Raw genomic sequence first — 15,882 nt, forward strand, 5'->3', positions numbered from 1 at the left:
CAGGGTGTAAAAAGGTTCAAGGGAGGTGACAGAAGGAAAGGTGAGAGGTAAGTAGAGAGACCAGAGGGTAAAGCGCCAGAAGGCAGGAGTGAGAAGGGGATCTCCCTGAGAACCCACTGTGGTAGGAAGTCACCAGAGGCCTAGGATGGGGCCAGCCTAGCCCCTGACTGGCTGGTCACCTGGGGCCAGTCACACCTTCTGGCCTTATCTACAGAATGAGGAGGTTGGCTTCAATGACAGCAGAGGTTAAGCTCTTGACATTCCATGATTCTACATATAAGAGAGACAACCGGAACTTACAGGGATCCAGCTAGGTCATTAGGTTCTGCTCTGGCCCTCAGTCTGCCACTGTGATAAGGTCCCTCCGGGGCTGGAAGTTCAGCCCAAAGCAGTGCCCTGTGCAATGTGAGCAGCACTGAGCCCAGCCCCTGTTTCCAACCTAAGCACCTCCTTTTCTGCCCTCTCCCTGCTCCCTACACTTCCAAGCAGCTCACCTCACCCTACAGACCAGGCTAGACCAAGCACTGCCCTTTCAGAGACAGCCCACTTGCCTAGGGTTCTAGAAGCCAACCCTACCTCCCAACCACAACCACCAGTTGTGCTAGCCCCAGCCTAATGAGATACCCTTTCCATCTGGGAAATAGTGTCACCTGCTTCTGGAGCCTCCAGGGGTTCTGGGTCAGGCAAGTACCTACCACCCAGCTTGGGCCCCAGAGAGTTCCAGGGACCTGGCGTCTGGACACCAGAGCCTTAAGGGACACACTGTGTTTTCTCAGACACTCAATGTGCTCAACACTCACACAGCCCCACACACTTTTTCTCAGATACACAGCAACACTTGCTCAGTCACACAGACCCCACTTTAGCTATGTACATTGAGTCACAAAAACATCCCAGTCAAACATGCCCTGTCTCACACACATTTATTCTCACACATACAACCCCATAGGCACCAACCCCCCTCTTAGTTACATACTCACTCAGGCACAGATATCCTTTCATTCAGTCCCTGGAGACACTCTGAAATCAAAAGTCAACCTCCTTAGAGAAATAGTCAAGCGATTTTTCCGTTCTTGCTGAATACCTACACATACTGCCACACACTCACACTTGCACATGTATCTTATTCCCCTTCTAAAGGAAAAAGGAAAAAATCATATAAGGTCAAATGCGAAATAGGGGGAACCTTTAAAAAAAATCTTCTCAAGAAGAGTGATTCATCGGTCTGGAAACTGTGAGGGCCAGCTGGGCAGATACAGAGGATGCCCACCGGTGATTAAATAGTGTAAAAGACAGGCACAAGAAGTGGAGAGCTAGGAGTCTTTGCTTTTTCTCTCCTTCCTTCGAGCTTTATTAGTCAAGATCTTTATCAGTCTTATAACAGAGGCTAGCTGACAGCTTCAGTCCCATTTACAGAAGGAATAAATGATAATTGGGTGGGAGAGGAAAAGGTTCAGTGTCCTGAATCCCAGACGGAGGCAACTGGATAACCCAGGAATCCTGACTCCCCAGCCATGTCCTAGGGAGCTTCCCCTGCTGGCCTCACACAAGCCCTTCCCCACCAATGAGGGGCTTCGGGAGTGAAGGAGCTGTGGAGACAGGCACTGGCAGCAAGTGCTGGGAGTGGATGGGGACCTACTGTCTAGACAGCCTGGGCCCTGAGTATGTGGCTTTCTAGGCCCTCCTCTACTTAGTCCCCTCCCAGATCTTTCATGTGGTCTGGTGCTGTGGTCCCAGGGTGTGGCAGCCTAGACCCAGATTAAGATTCCTCCTCATTTCCTTGGTCCTATTCCCAGCTCCACCTCTTGCTCTGTAGAGAAGGCAGCGTGGGCTGTGCCAAGATCCCCGGGTATGAGAGTGGAATCACGATCTTCCTGGCTCCCTCACTTCAGGCTCCCATGTCCATAGCTCTAGCTAAAGGTTGGCATCTGCTTTCTGCCTACCTTCCCCCACCCATGGCCCAGGCACATTCCTACTGGAAGAGCCTGTGACTGCCATCTCTTCCAGTCATGTTGTGTGCCTCTCCAAGTTGCCTATGGCTGGGCACAGTGCCTGAATGATGCATCTAAGGCCTGGCCCAGCCAGAGCAGTCTCCTTGTTATTTCTAGGGTAGCCCTCTGTTTTTCAAAGAGGAGGGTACCTTCTACAAGGTTGGATCACAGGAACAAGACAGGGAAAATGTGCACATATGCCCACAGATAGGCACATGGCCAATGAGTTCTCACAGACACATAGGAGCACCATAAGTCCTGAGTTCACTCCTGCCCTCCACTCGAACATTCTGATCCATAAACACAAGGAAAGATACAAACACAGAGATACACAAGCCCAGAGTCACAGACACATCCGGAGATACATAAACACACTCCAGTTACACAGAAATACAGAGATAGCACATGCACCCCAGAGCCACCCAGTTTCCAGGGAAACGCACTCCCAAGAATGTCCGGAGTGGGGCCAGGCAGGGCTGGGCTTGGTGCCTTGCTCCAGAGATGAGACAAGGAAACCCTCAGCTCCTGGAGCTCAGGGGAGGGGGAGTGCTGGAAAGAACACCCGTTCCTTTGTGCCTCTGCCTCCCCCTCCCCAGGCTGCCAAGCTTCTGGGACAGGCGAGCCTAGACAAGAAGGCCGTGGGGTGGGAGGAAGAAAAAGGGAAGGAGGTTTAGGGTCAGAAGAGAGTAGGGTACATACTTGGCAGGCTGGGCTTTTGGCTAGGAAAGGGCTGGGGGTCACTGGAACTACAGGAAATGCCTAAGAATCCATCTTGGCCCAGGCCCTCCCTCTTCTCTGGAAGCTAAATGATGCACTGGGAAGATGGGCAAGATCACTGGTTCCTCCACCCTGCTCACAACATGGAGGAAGAATGTTCTTGCCCATGAACGTGAGGGATTTGGGGCCGGAGTAGTAAGGGCTGGGCTCTTTCTCCAGAAGTCTTTGAACTCTGCCCCTACCTCTCCTTGTCACTTTGTCTCACTTCCATGCACTCAAATCTTTGGGAAAAGGCTCTCTTTGAAATTGAAGAGGACTATCAGGAACCAGATGGCATTACAGCCAAAGTCCCAATTTATGGGGGTTCCTTCTCTCCTGTGGGGGTCAGAGACCTTGAAGCCCTGGAGGCGGCAAGGGCCTGCCTGCTGCTGCTGGCAAGCCTGCCTCCCTGAAATCAGTTGTCCACCAGACACTAACCCAAGGGCAGGAAGAAAAGAGTAGGGCAAGGCTGGGTCTCCTGGGTCAGCTGTGAAGGGAGTAGCATTTAAAGAGACCCCAAGGAGTGTGAAGAAAAGGGGAGAGGGAAAATAGAGTGAGTGGGATTTTTACTCTAAAGGAGCTTATACCGTGTTTCCTCAAAAATAAGACCTAGCCGGACTATCAGCTCTAATGCATCTTTTGGAGCAAAAATTAATATAAGTCCCGGTCTTATTTTAATATAATATAGAACCAGGTGTAATATAATATAATATAATATAATATAATATAATATAATATAATATAATATAATAATGCCGGGTCTTATATTAATTTTTGCTCCAAAAGATGCATTAGAGCTGATGGTCCATCTAGGTCTTATTTTCAGGGAAACGCGGTAGTCAGTAAGTGGTAAGAGGCCTCAGAAAATGATGCCAGGACACAGTCCTCCTGCTCAGAGCCAGGCTTAGCCCAGAGCTCCCATCCTCATGTTAACCCCACGGCTACTCCCCACCCTAATCTGCTTTTCTCATTCCCCTAAGATGATGATTCACCATATAAATTGATGGCCAGGGCAAACACACTTGTTCTGTCAAAGTGCCAGCTGGGCTAACCCCTTACCTGCCTGGTCACCATAATAACTAGGGGCCCCTAGAGCTACCTTACACAACAGAATGGCCTGTTGCTTTGGGAAACAGAGTGGTAACCATATTCATGACCCAAAAGCTACTGTCAACAGTGTTTTAACAGGAGTGGGCATGTCCTCAGATTTTGCCATCAGATTTTGCCCTTGCCCAATCCCCATCAAGTGGTATTATCTTCCTTTCCCCAACCTCTACAGCTTTTCAGAACACAATTCCCACTTGGCATCATGGCACAATGCCATTGTTCCCCTCATTGCTGCTCCAATTGCTCTCCCCTAACAACCACTAATGATCACACAACCACTCCCCATGCCCTTTGATAGCAAGAATTGGAAACTCTTCTTTCCCTGTGGTGTGGAAAGGAAGGATGGGGTGACCAGAGAAGAAAAGCAGGCGGAAGACAAATCTGGATGCCAGAGGGGTTTGGGATGTTGTTTAGGCATGTCAGATGCACCTGAGCACCCCACTCCACTATGGTCACTCAGGCAGTTACCATGGTAACCACCACAGCAAGCTCCCCTTGCACCTATCATGCACAAGCTTTTAAACAGAGGCCCCCTCTTTTTAGGTATCAAACCTTACCCTGAGTGAGCCTGGTGGGCTGTCGGACAGGCAACCCATCAATAGCGCAGGCATTGCCACAAGGGTAGAGGGTGAGGGTGCCCCGCAGGTTCTCAATGTAGCAGTGCTCTGGAGCCAGGCCTGGACCCTGCAGTGAGATGTCCTTGGCCGCAGAGCCAATCACCGTCCTCCCTGAAAACAGGAGGCAAACTGAGTCAGAGGGTTTGTCCAGGCTGAGGAGCCAGGGACAGGGCAAAGAGAACCACAGTGGAACTATATTTCCACCTCCTACTCCAGGGAGAATCACTGCCCACCACTAGTCACCACTTTTGGACCTCTGAGCCTGGTTGAGACAGTAAGTGGTAGAAGCTCTTCTCAGGCAGAGAAAACTCTGGACCAGACATGGGAAAGCCCACAGAGTACAGTAGGATTCAGACTCCATAGATAGGTAGAAAAGGGGGACTTCTTTTCTGCAGACCCTCCCTTAGTTTCTCCAACTCTCCCTCCCTAAGTCCTTTGTCTCCTTCATCATGCTCCCCCCTCTTTTCTTCTAAATCTCCCTCTTCTTCTTTCCCTCCATTCTACCACCTGCAATCCTTGCCCTCCCTTACTCCCTCTCTCTTCAGTGCAGCCTCTCCTCTCGCTGCTTCTACATGTACAGACGTTCCCCTGGCAGAGCCTCTGGAACTGGTATTTGGAGAATGTGAGGAATGTAGTATCACCCAGGCAATAAGTGCAGCCAGGGGAGAAGAGAGGAAGGGCAGAAGCTGCAAAGTGAAGAGGTTGTGCCAGGGTCTTATCTTGAGAGATTTGCCCTACTCCCATCTCTCCATTCTCCACCAGTACCTTCTCCCATGCCAGGCATTGCCCTGGAGTGGGGCCCCCTCTCTTCTTGGCCATACCGGTTGCTAAGAGCAATGTGCTCTCTTGTTTCAGTGCTCTCCTCCTTGTTTTTAAGCTGATCTTTAATCCCAGTCATGGAGCCAAATTATCTACCCAAAAGGGCAGGCAGTCTGGGGAGCCAGAGACAAGGGAAGCAAAGTGGTGGGGTGCAATGGCACAGCCTCCCATTTGGGAGAGGTGAACACTGCCAACAGCAGAAAGGGCCCAACACATGTCTGGACCCCATGGCAGGAATGTCTACAAGGATGGAGGGGTGGCAGATGGGATGTCCCTCAACTTACCTTCCTCCAGCGGGAGAAGGGTGATAGCTGTGCTGAGTCGCCCACTGCCCAGGCTCACCAGATGGGGTTTGTCAGTTTGCACTTTCAGCCCTTTGCCTGTCTCTATCAGGTCCAAGGGTCCTTTCTGCAGGCAGTGGGGGTGGGGGATAAACATCCTTAGAGACTCCAGGCCAGCACTTTACCACCCTAGTCCCGGTCACACCAGCACTCTCTCCAGCACTTCCCTTCTCCAAAGGGCTCTGAGGGTGTTGAAAGGCTTAGCACAAAATCTTGCATAGAGCGTTATTCCACTAAATTGTAATTAGATCTGAATCTAGGCCACTAACTTGTCCCAGCGGATTTATCTCAAGTCTTGGCTTAACTACCCCCTTTGTCTATTAAGACAGAAACAAGGAGAAAGTAAGGGGAGCAGGGAGGCACTGGGTAAGAGGAGGGGGTACTGTAGAGAGAGCCAATCAAGACTTGTCCCTGTAGACTTGTCTGTGGCAATCCACTTGGCTAATGATTGCCCCTTTTAAAGTAAATCACAAGAGTGGGTGGTGACATGGATCGAGGAGAGGAATACAGCTCAGTCTGAAAACCACTTGCTGCCTTTCCAAGGGTATTTTCTGGGTAAACCAATTAACCTGATTCAGATAAAGACTTAGCTGTTAATAGGCTTGGGACCTGGGAAGGGCAGAGAGGAACTGCTGCTCTCATCCTTGGGCTGGGACCACAGGCGCATAGAGGAGCCAAACCCATCCTCACCAATAGTCCTTTTGCCCCATGGCTCAAACCCCACTCACCTGCACCATTGCTTGGGTCTTGCATCCAGAGCCTACCTGGTTCCTATTGAGAGTGTCCATGGTTCTAGGTCTCTAGGGCTCCTGGGGACACAGCAGAAAGCAGGTGAGGTGGGAGGCCAGAGCAAAAAAGAGAAAGGAATAGGCTATGTGTCAGGGCTCTCAGGGCAGGGGCAGCACCAGGCACTGTCATTTCCAGTATGTTTATGCTGAAGGAAAAGTGGAAGCAGCTCAGGAGCTTTCTGGGGGGGAAGGCAGTGCCACATCTTCAGCCACAGGATGGCTACCACATCACACCAGTCCCGGCCCTTGCCACCAAAAGCACAAAAAGTCCTATAAGACCCAACCTGTATTTCTGGGTTTTCTTGCCTCTGACACCCAGGACCCAGGTTTTGACAGCTGAGGACCCTTAGACATCTGGAGCTGTAAGCAGGGTGGGGAAAATCGACCTTAGTGGGAGAAGCTGAATCCAAGGAACCCTCTCCAAGGGCACTGTTAGCCAGAGGGCCCCCAGCTGGGTGGCAGGGCTGAGATAGGAGCTTCCTTCCCCAGTCTTTCCCTTTCTTCTTCTCCCTTTGTCTCTTTTCCCAGGGGTCTCAATGGGATGTTTTCTTAAAGGAGACACAACAAGAAAAACTCAACCATTCCTGCCATCTTTTTATGTCTCAACTCCTGCACCCTCTCTTCCTCACAAAGCAATCTCACCCCCACACAATCAGCAAAAAACCAAACAAACAATTAAAACCAAAAAAAAACCCCAACTCAGTACTGACTAATACTGGGAATATAGGATCTTGGGGTCTTAACCTGATTTGGTGCTTACGAAGCTTAGATCCTTAGAACCAAGGGTAAAATAGATTTCGGAACCAGAACTTGAACTCTTCCTCACCCATCTCTTTCTTCTTGGCTCACATTTTTGGAACCTAAGAAATGTGAGGAAGGACCTTTGTGTACTAATGTGTGCCTACATGCCCATCCCTTGATCAACTTGCTAAAGTGAGAACTTCTCATTTGTTGCTGAAATGTTACTGGGTAAAGCTGAGAAGAATGTGGCTGAAGGTAGGGAGGGAGACCCAAGAATGCAGGGTTTCCCTCCACTTTCTCTTCCAGCCATCAACCAGGTGACTTGGAGAGCAAGTGGGGGCAGGAGCCGGCATTCCAAGGAATGTCTGACCCTGGCAATGGGGCCCAAGAGCCTCCGCCATAGAGTTACTAATTTTACCCTCCCAGCTTCCACCCTTCCGGGCCTGGACTGCCTCATCTCTGTCACCATTTCCACCCACGCTGGTGGAAGAGAGGCCAAACAAGGCCTGGGGCCCATCCCAAGTCTGCCTGGAAAGAGGGAAGGCAAAGGCCATTAATCTATAACAAAGCCCAAGCTGGCCTGGCACCTCCTCCAGAGAGCTGGTCATGGGTAAACATTTCCAGGGACAGAGACTGTTGTACTGCTTCTTTCAACTCAGGGAAATCCCTCAGCATTCTCTGAGGGAGGAGAGGCAAGAGACAGTGGGTTGGGAATGGGGAGTTTATATAAAACAAAGGGTAAGAAAAACAAAACAGTAAATAACGATGAAGGAAAGGCATCATCACTTATTGTTTAACCCTGACTTTATTATTTATTATCTGTGAGATCTTGGACAAGTTACTTAACTTGTCTCTGAGTATCAGATCATTTGCTATAAAAATGGAATAATGATTAAAAAAAAGATCATCAGATTAGCGCTTGCCTGTTATGAGGAGTGATTAATAAATGGACACAAGATTTCTTTTTGGCCTGACAGAAATATTCTAAAACTAAATTGTGATGAGAGTTGGTTGCACAGCTCTGTAAGTATACTAAAAATTATTGAATGTACCCTTAAGTGAATCTTATGGTATATACTTTATACCTCAATAAAACTGTTAGGTTTTTTAAAACGATTGTCTGGAGATTCAGGTTTTATTAAATGGCACTTTGTGAAGTACAAAGCACTATAAACATGCCAGTTATTAGTATGAGCTTTATGACCTTGAACAAGTCACTTCACTTTTGTGAGCCTCAGTTTCTTCATTGGTCACACTTGTCGCTATCACCCTGCGAGGCAGCTGTGCTCATTTATTTACACCAACGAATTTCAAGTGAAGATAAAGATTGTTAAGGGATAAGGTTGACAGGGAACAAGAGTGATTAGAAGAGAAGAGAGAAGGGAATAAGGAGATGAAAGGAGAGGGAGAGGTAAGGAGACAGGCGAAGGGAAAGACGAAGATAAGAAAAGATGTAGAGATTGGGAGGTGCGAGGCTGTGGCCCCAGCTCAGAAACCTAATCCAGGTTAGGTGGAAAGATACTGCAGAACCAACGCGTCTCAGTACTCAGGCGGTGCTTTGACACAGGGGCTGCGTCGCGGCCCAGAGAGCAGCCACCTGGGGGCGCCTTGTCCTCGGACCTCACCTCTGGCTTGGATGGCGAAGCGACGCTACGCCTGGGCGCCCCCAACCGGCCGACCCGCTTCCGTCGGACTGGGCTACCCACCACCTCCCGCCGTATTTATCCATCTCGCCTGCCCCGCCCGACCTCTGCGGCCTTTCTGGGAAACCCCGCCCCGCTGCCAAAAGAGAGACGGAGACGGAGACAGAGACGGAGAGAAAGAGGGAGGGAGGGAGGGAGAGAGGGAGAGAGGGAGAGGGGGAGGGGGAGGGGGAGGGAGAGCGAGAGAGCGAGAGAGCGAGAGAGCGAGAAAGAGAAAGGATGGAAGAAAGGGAAGGAAGGAAGGAAGGAAGGAAGGAAGGAAGGAAGGAAGGAAAGAAAAGAAAAAAGCTTCCTGCATTGCGAGTACCGCTTTCCAGCCTGAGGGGTGGGAGGGAAGCGCCACCATCAGCGCCGGCTCTCGGTAGCCCTCCCGCATCGCGGGCACAGATGCCCAAGCACCTCCACAGAGCAGGGTGGCAGAGACCTGGGTGTCTGGTGCCGATGTGAACAGGGTGTATGGGGCGAGGCCCGGGAGCTGGCAGGTGACCCCGCTCGGGTCCGGCCACTCCGGCCTCCTCGCCGAGTGGGATCAGCAGCCCTACCCAGTCCCCAGCCCTCTCCGCCGAGTGGGGCGTCCAGAGTCACCGCTTGGGTATCTCGGCACCCGAATGAGGGTGGAGGGAGGCCCAGGAAGGGCCGAAAAGATCTGGAACCAACAGGCACAGGAGGAGATCCAGGCTCCAAGCTGGGCCGCAGACGAAAGGTCCAAGGCTAGACCCAGAACGGAAGGAAGCCCGGCCCTCGGTGGCGCCCCTACTCTGGCGCTCCCCCGGGTCCTTGCCGGGCCGCTCCACCCCTCACCTGTGGCCAGGGGACCCGCCGAGGCTTCGCCCCGGGCGTAGCACGTCTGTGGCCCGAGGCCTGCGAGGCTGAGTCGAGATGCTCTCGGCCCGCCGACGCCTTCGCCTTCCCGTTGCACATCCGCCCTCGGGGAAGGGCCGCGGACAGAGGAAGGAGTCGGGAAGGAAACCGAGGCTGGGAGCTCGGCGGGAGGGTTGCCGGAATAGGGCGGGGGCTGGGGTGGGGTGGGGTGTGGAAAGGCCCGCTGATGAGAGAACTCAACTGACAGATGAAGAAAATGAGGGGTCTGCGGAGGGATGCGACCGGGAAGGGGAGACGAAGGGCTCTGGAGTGGAAAAGGGAAGCGGGAGACTGAGGGATAAGGAAAAATGAGAGCTGGGGAGAAAAAGTGAGGGCAGCAAGGTGGGGAGAAGGGGAAGGAGATGGGGAAGCAGGATAGAGTCTGGGGGACGCAGAGTTGTGGGGAGACAGGGACAGAGACGTAGACGAACTGGAAGACCAAGAAAAGAGATGGGGAAGACTGAGGACAGACGAGTCCTTGAGGAGCGGGGAAGCGGCGGAAGGCACCGAGGGCAGTTGGAGGGGAAGCAGCGGGGCGGGGAGACCGGGAGTTGAAGGAAGAGAGGGAGACAGGGCAGCCACGGGGCCCAGGAGTGGGGGAGAGCGCAGGCGGTCCAGGAAGAGAGGGCACGCAGCGGGGGAGAGAGGCGTGAGCATAGTTCGGGTTCCGCTTTTTATTTGTGTGAGGGGTAGAGGTGGGGTGCGGGGAAGTGCACATCCCCCAAATCGTAGGCGGAGTAGGGTGTCCGCCAGGTGGGACAAGGCCGCAGTGTTGGGCCGCCGGCAGAGCCGCCCCGCCCGCGGCTGACGCCGGACAAGCGGCCTTTCTTTGGCACAGCGGGGAGAAGGAGCCGCTTGTTTGCGCGGCTGGGGAAACGGGTGGCCCCACAGACACCGCCCGCTCCCCGCGGAACAGCTGCGGGAAGGAGGAGTGCGTGTGTAGCGGCGATGTGTGTGTGTGTGTGTGTGTGTGTGTGTAGGGGGCTGCGCGTGTGAGGGATGTGAGTGTATGGAGAGGCTGCGTGTGTAAGAAGGCTGCCGGTGTGAGGGCTGCGTGTGAGAGGTGTGAGGAGGGGGACTGCGTGTGTGAAGGTGAGTGGGGTGGGGGCTGCGTGTGAGGTTGTGTGAGCAGCGGGGGTGGGTGGGAATGGGGTTGTGCGAGAACTGCGTGAGTGCGGGTGCCACAGGTGTGAATGGCGCTTTCATGTGAGGGCTGCGCTGCTGTGCAGTGTGTAGAGTTCTGGGTGTGTGTAAAGCTTCCGCGCGTTTCAGGGCGGTGAGAGACTCGGGGGCTGTGGCGTGTGCATGAGTTATGCAGGCTGGGCTCGCTGTGAGTGTTGCCGCGTGGGACATCCGACGTGGTGGGGAGCTGTGTCTGTGTGTGACGGAGGCGATGAGTCAGCCTCCGGGAGCCTCCGGGACTGCTGAGCTAACGGACCCAGAATGCAGCCCCGCCCCGGCGCCCTGGGTCCCCACGGGGTCTTGCGGTCTCCGGGCCAAGCCCCCGATCGCGCCCGCCTCGGCAGAAGAGTCCGCGGGCGCCTCGCGACCCCCGCGCCGGGCGGTCCCTCCCAGCCCCCAGCCACCCCGCCTTCCAGCCCGCACTTCCCCATCTCGGAGGAGGTCGGATGACTTGGCCGCGCTCGGGGAACTCCGCAAGGGATTCGGATCCGGACTAAACGGGTTTGTCAAGGGACTGGGACTCACTCTCCAGGGTACCCCATCCGGCCTCCCAGACCCCAAAAGACGTGGGGCGGGCCCGGTATGTCCCAGACGTGCCTCCCATCTCCTGAACCCACCCATGCCTCGGAGCCCGACTCAGCATCCCTCTTCGTGGGTCAAAGCGACCCAGCCGGGTACCGGAGCGTCGATGCCCCAGGGGAGCCCCTCCTGTGCAGGGCTCTCAGTCCTGCGTGGGCGGGAGAGAAGGAGCCGTGGGGCGCAGGCGGACCGGACTCCGCAGTTGTCGGCGGGTTCCTCTGGGTACCCGCAGAAAGTCTTGCTGGGGCTAGCTAGGATCGGCGTCCCTCCAGGGGATGGGCGCGAGGGCCCCCTCTGGCGGCGGCGCGGGCAGCAGCTCGTGAGGGCAAAAGCAAGATGCTCGCTGTAGAGCAGGGGCGCCCACTCCCCACAAAGCCCCTTTCGCCCCCACGCACTCACCTGGGACATCCCCACTGTCCCCACTGGTTTCTTCCGGGGGCCCTAGCCCAAAGCTGATACGAGGGCTCTCGCCAGGCCCCAGGGACTTCCCCTTATTCAGTGCCAGCCGCACGGCGAACGAGGCCCGCAGGCTCTGTAGAGGGAGGGAGGGTCCTTACCTCTGGGGAGAGGGGGACACCAGTCCCTCAACCTGGCTCGGCCGCCGCGGCCTCAGGCTCAGGAGGACACTGGCTTTTCGCTAGGAGCCCCGAGAGTAGGAGGAAAGCGAACGGGTCCCGCCCCCCTCCCCGCTAGTCCCCGCCCCCGTCCCCCGTCCGGTCGGCCCGGCCAGCCAAAGAAGACGCCCTTGTGGCGCTGGAGCCCAAGGTTCCCCCCCCAACCACACACACACACACACAACCCTTTCCCATAGCAGCACCTCCCCCCACCCCCACCCCCCGCCTGCACAGCGCCCGCTTTGTTCCTCTCTGCAGCTGGGCTTTCCACTACCACCAACGCACACACACTCCTCTCCTTCCTCCCCCTCTCCCCTTTCGAACTTCTAGACCACCCTACACCCCTAGGCTTTAAGGCTTTTCTGAGAAGATGTTTTTGACAGGTTTTTTTCTCAATCTCTTCTCCCCCCCCCCCTTTTAAAATCCTAGATGTCTGAATCCTCCATCGGCTCCCAGTGAACCCCTCCCTAGTTGTAGCCCTACAACATACTCAACGTCTCCAGAAAATTTGTTGAGGGTACCCAGGTCTGCCCCCTGTCTCCACTTCTCCTCACCCTCTTTCAAGCACCATCATGAAGCTGTAAATGGGGTTGATAACCCTGCACATCAGGCTTGGCAAATTTTTCTAAGGATAGGTATAAGACATATTAAAGTGCCATGCAAACTGTAAAGCACAGGAAAGCTGAGAATTAACATCTTGCCCCCATGTAGCTCCACCCCATCCCAACCTGCTGGATTCCAATTGGGAGGCAAGCTATAGATACACAGTTAGGCACACCATGCTTTAGCAGTTTGGGTCTCTGTAGGAGTAGGGAGTTAATAAGAAAGAAAGGGGGTGGTGGTGGCTAAAAACCTAAGAGGAGACTAGAAACTGAGTCTGGTTGAAGTCATTCCTCACCTCAACCCCCAACCCGAAATCCAACGCTGACAGTGGAACCTTACCTTGCAAAGCCAGCTCATGCCCCAGGAGACTGACTGCGGAGGCCCTAGGGAGGTGAACTCAGCAGGACTGAACTTCTTTAACCTGCACTAGAGGGACTCCTGAGACTCTTCCTCACTGAAGGAGGGAGCAGAAAGCCCCCATGGCTGGCATAAATTCCAGCTGGGGTGGATCACAGAAAATAATGTGTTCTCTTTGGCATGGACAAATCTTGTTCTGACTCAATGGCTTTAGTTGGTGCCCTCTCTCCCCAACCGAGGAACAGCAGGAGGCTGAACTGCAGGAATCTTTGGTCACTCATTGACAGGACCAGCATTAGTATGGGGGGGGGGGGCATGGCTAGAGACTGGAGCTGACCGGAGCCAGGCAACGGACACAAAGGGGGAGGGGAAGGACGCTCTTTGCAGCAACCTGCTGTAGGGAACAGGTCACTCAGTCCCTAGCATGAGCTATACCACGAAGCCCAGTGATGTGTGTGTGCGGTGGGGTTGCGCGGGGGAGGCTCTTATTCTTCCTGTCTTCATACTGTTTGAAGCTCATGAAAGTATTTTGACTCTGGCCACTTTTCATGAGGCAGATCACAATAGTAATTTTCAGGCTTTTCTGGTAAAACAAAACCCAAACTGTTGTATCCTATGTGCCAAGACCCAGCATTTGAGGGAAGGGGCTCAAATTGGGGTACCTCAGACTTTTCTCTTAACTCTGTTGCACAACTCCCAGCTCTTCTTTACCATCTTGGTCAAGAGGAATTTCAGGGAATAATCAAGCCTGCCATGGAGGCAGCTGATAATGAGGCAGGGGGTTGAAACAGCTCTCAACTCCTGTCCTGCCAGCCCAGAGACCAGCTGATCCCATGCTAAAGGCTCTGTGCACTGTGTCCACTTCTGCTGTGTCAAGGCCCTATGTTCTCACAGTTAAAGCACTCAGGGGACTACAGACCTATACCGCCCCTACAATACACCCCCACCCGGCTCCACATCTGGAGCACATCAAAAAACTCAAGTGCTCTCACAATTACGCAAGAGGTCGAGCAGCTGGGAGTTCAGAAAAGGGGGAGGAGGAAGAAAGCAGAAAACAGCTTTCCAAGCATGCTTCAGACTTTCCGAAGTGGAAGCAAAGGCCGGGTGTGGAAGGAAGAGTGGATTTTTTTAAGCCCTCTGCATTTAGCTTTGAATGTCAGTAGTGGGTTTCCACACCCCTCCTGCCTTTGCCTTAGGCATATTTCCCACCTCTGTCCCTCCAGTCTGAAATTGTACTGCTCCAGCCCCAGAGAGGTGATTATTGCTCATTACAGCAAGTAAGCCCTGTAGATACACACCCTATCCCAGAAAACTATCCTTTCTGTCCTCTTTGGATCCTGAACTCAGGCATCATCAGTGTAGGTGTGGTGGCAGCAATGGTGCCAAGTAACTCCTCGCTGCATCCAACTTGGGAAAAAGTTCAAACCTTTCTTCAGCAGCTGCAAAGGAGCAGAAACTCTCTTCTCAGCTTGTCTTAGAAATGACACAATCCACACTTCCACCCAAAGCTAAGATAAATCCAAGCTGAGTGGAAAATTTGGGAAGGATAGAAAACTGGTCTTGTCTACCTCCATGGCTCAAGACCTTCCTATAAGCTGAAAAGAAGCATTCATTTGTGCAAAAGAATGGGAAATGAGCCCTATTTCCATTTCTCTCATTGCTTTGATTTTGTAATGCCTTTTTCAAATAGCCCCTCTTTGCTAATCAACCTGATCTGAGTGTATCTATGGGAACTCTCCAGAATTGGACTAAGCCCTAAATAACTTAGCCCTTGCCTATGAACAAGACAAAAAACTCTTTAGGTGGGAGGTAGGGGTTGTAAGAAGTGACCCAAACATCTATAAACTGCCTGGTTGCTTGACCTCTTGTGTTTGAGAGAGGGGCAACAGCTTCGTTTAGAAAGGTAGTCTAATATTCTTAAAGGCTTGCTTCCACATCAATCACTAACTCCCCAGAGTAAAATGAGACTGACACTTGCAGTGATGCCCTCAGCCCTTGGGTGAGAGCAATACAGAGCAACCAACCTACCTGTGGATCTTCCAGTAGATTCAAAGCTCTATAGCTGCAATTGTATTTACCAAAGCAGGCAAGAATGGAGGGAGAATTGTTGTAATGAGAGGTGCATAATAAAGGGGAGTCAATTCTGAGTTTTTGCTTTCCAGAGATTCCTCTAAAGCCTACAAGACAAGACAGAGAAACCTCACCCTCACTGAGACCCATGTTGAGTATCACTAGTTGTAGTTAACACTTATCTTAGAAAAAAAGAAAAAGGCTTTGTAAGTATAATAGATGCAGCCATTGTTTCTAGTTAGACTTTACTATCTTCTTGAGATGGGGACTTTTCTACTTTTTTCGTTATCTCCACTGATCTATGCCTGATGTGAACTTTTAAGAAGGACTAGTCTCTCAACCCTGGAAATCTCTCAGATCCTACCCAGTGCGAACAATTTTAAATTAATTGGAGGGCAAATTTTCCCATCAGAGATGCATGGGTCGATATTTAGGGTTTGAAACTGAGCAGATAAATGACAGATCTTTTTATGAAGGAATTCCTGCCCACGGAGGTGTGCTCCCTACCTCCATGTGGACTTAATTAAACCGGAGCAGGAACCACAACCCTCCTACATTAAACAGAATGCTCAGCCAGATCTAATTGTTTTGTTAGTCTCCCTCACAAGAGGCCAACAAAAACTCCACTTGATGTTGTGGAGGGATTAGCTGCCAGTTAGGGGGTGTGGCATGGTTTTGGTGTGTGTTTCATTGGATTAAGGTTACAGTTTCAGAGAGCCAAGCCACACTTCAGCAACATTAGACCAGATACTT

The 15,882-nt window shown here is 52.6% G+C and overlaps 1 protein-coding gene across 27 annotated transcripts in view; it reads right to left on the reverse strand.

The window, feature by feature from the left end:
• PHLDB1 (pleckstrin homology like domain family B member 1) overlaps nt 1-12,144 on the reverse strand; it is a 46,333-nt gene extending 34,189 nt beyond the window's left edge. For 16 of the 27 annotated variants that reach the window (XM_088791426.1, XM_088791424.1, XM_074335375.2 and 13 more), the window contains exons 1-3: nt 6,360-8,860; nt 5,575-5,698; nt 4,412-4,582 (exon numbers count right to left, since the gene is read on the reverse strand). In XM_088791426.1, the coding sequence (XP_088647552.1) occupies nt 4,412-4,582; nt 5,575-5,698; nt 6,360-6,419 (355 nt within the window). In that variant the 5' untranslated portion in view covers nt 6,420-8,860. Of the gene's footprint in view, nt 1-4,411; nt 4,583-5,574; nt 8,863-9,664; nt 9,804-11,884 lie in introns of those variants that run through there. The other 11 variants (XM_074335369.2, XM_074335367.2, XM_074335355.2 and 8 more) reach the window with 10 other exon arrangements.
• Between the last annotated feature and the right edge of the window lie 3,738 nt (nt 12,145-15,882).

The sequence above is a fragment of the Rhinolophus sinicus genome, chromosome 14 (assembly GCF_057876585.1).
Source record: "Rhinolophus sinicus isolate RSI-liver-muscle chromosome 14, RSI-T2T, whole genome shotgun sequence".
In the NCBI taxonomy this organism is placed as follows: domain Eukaryota; kingdom Metazoa; phylum Chordata; class Mammalia; order Chiroptera; family Rhinolophidae; genus Rhinolophus; species Rhinolophus sinicus.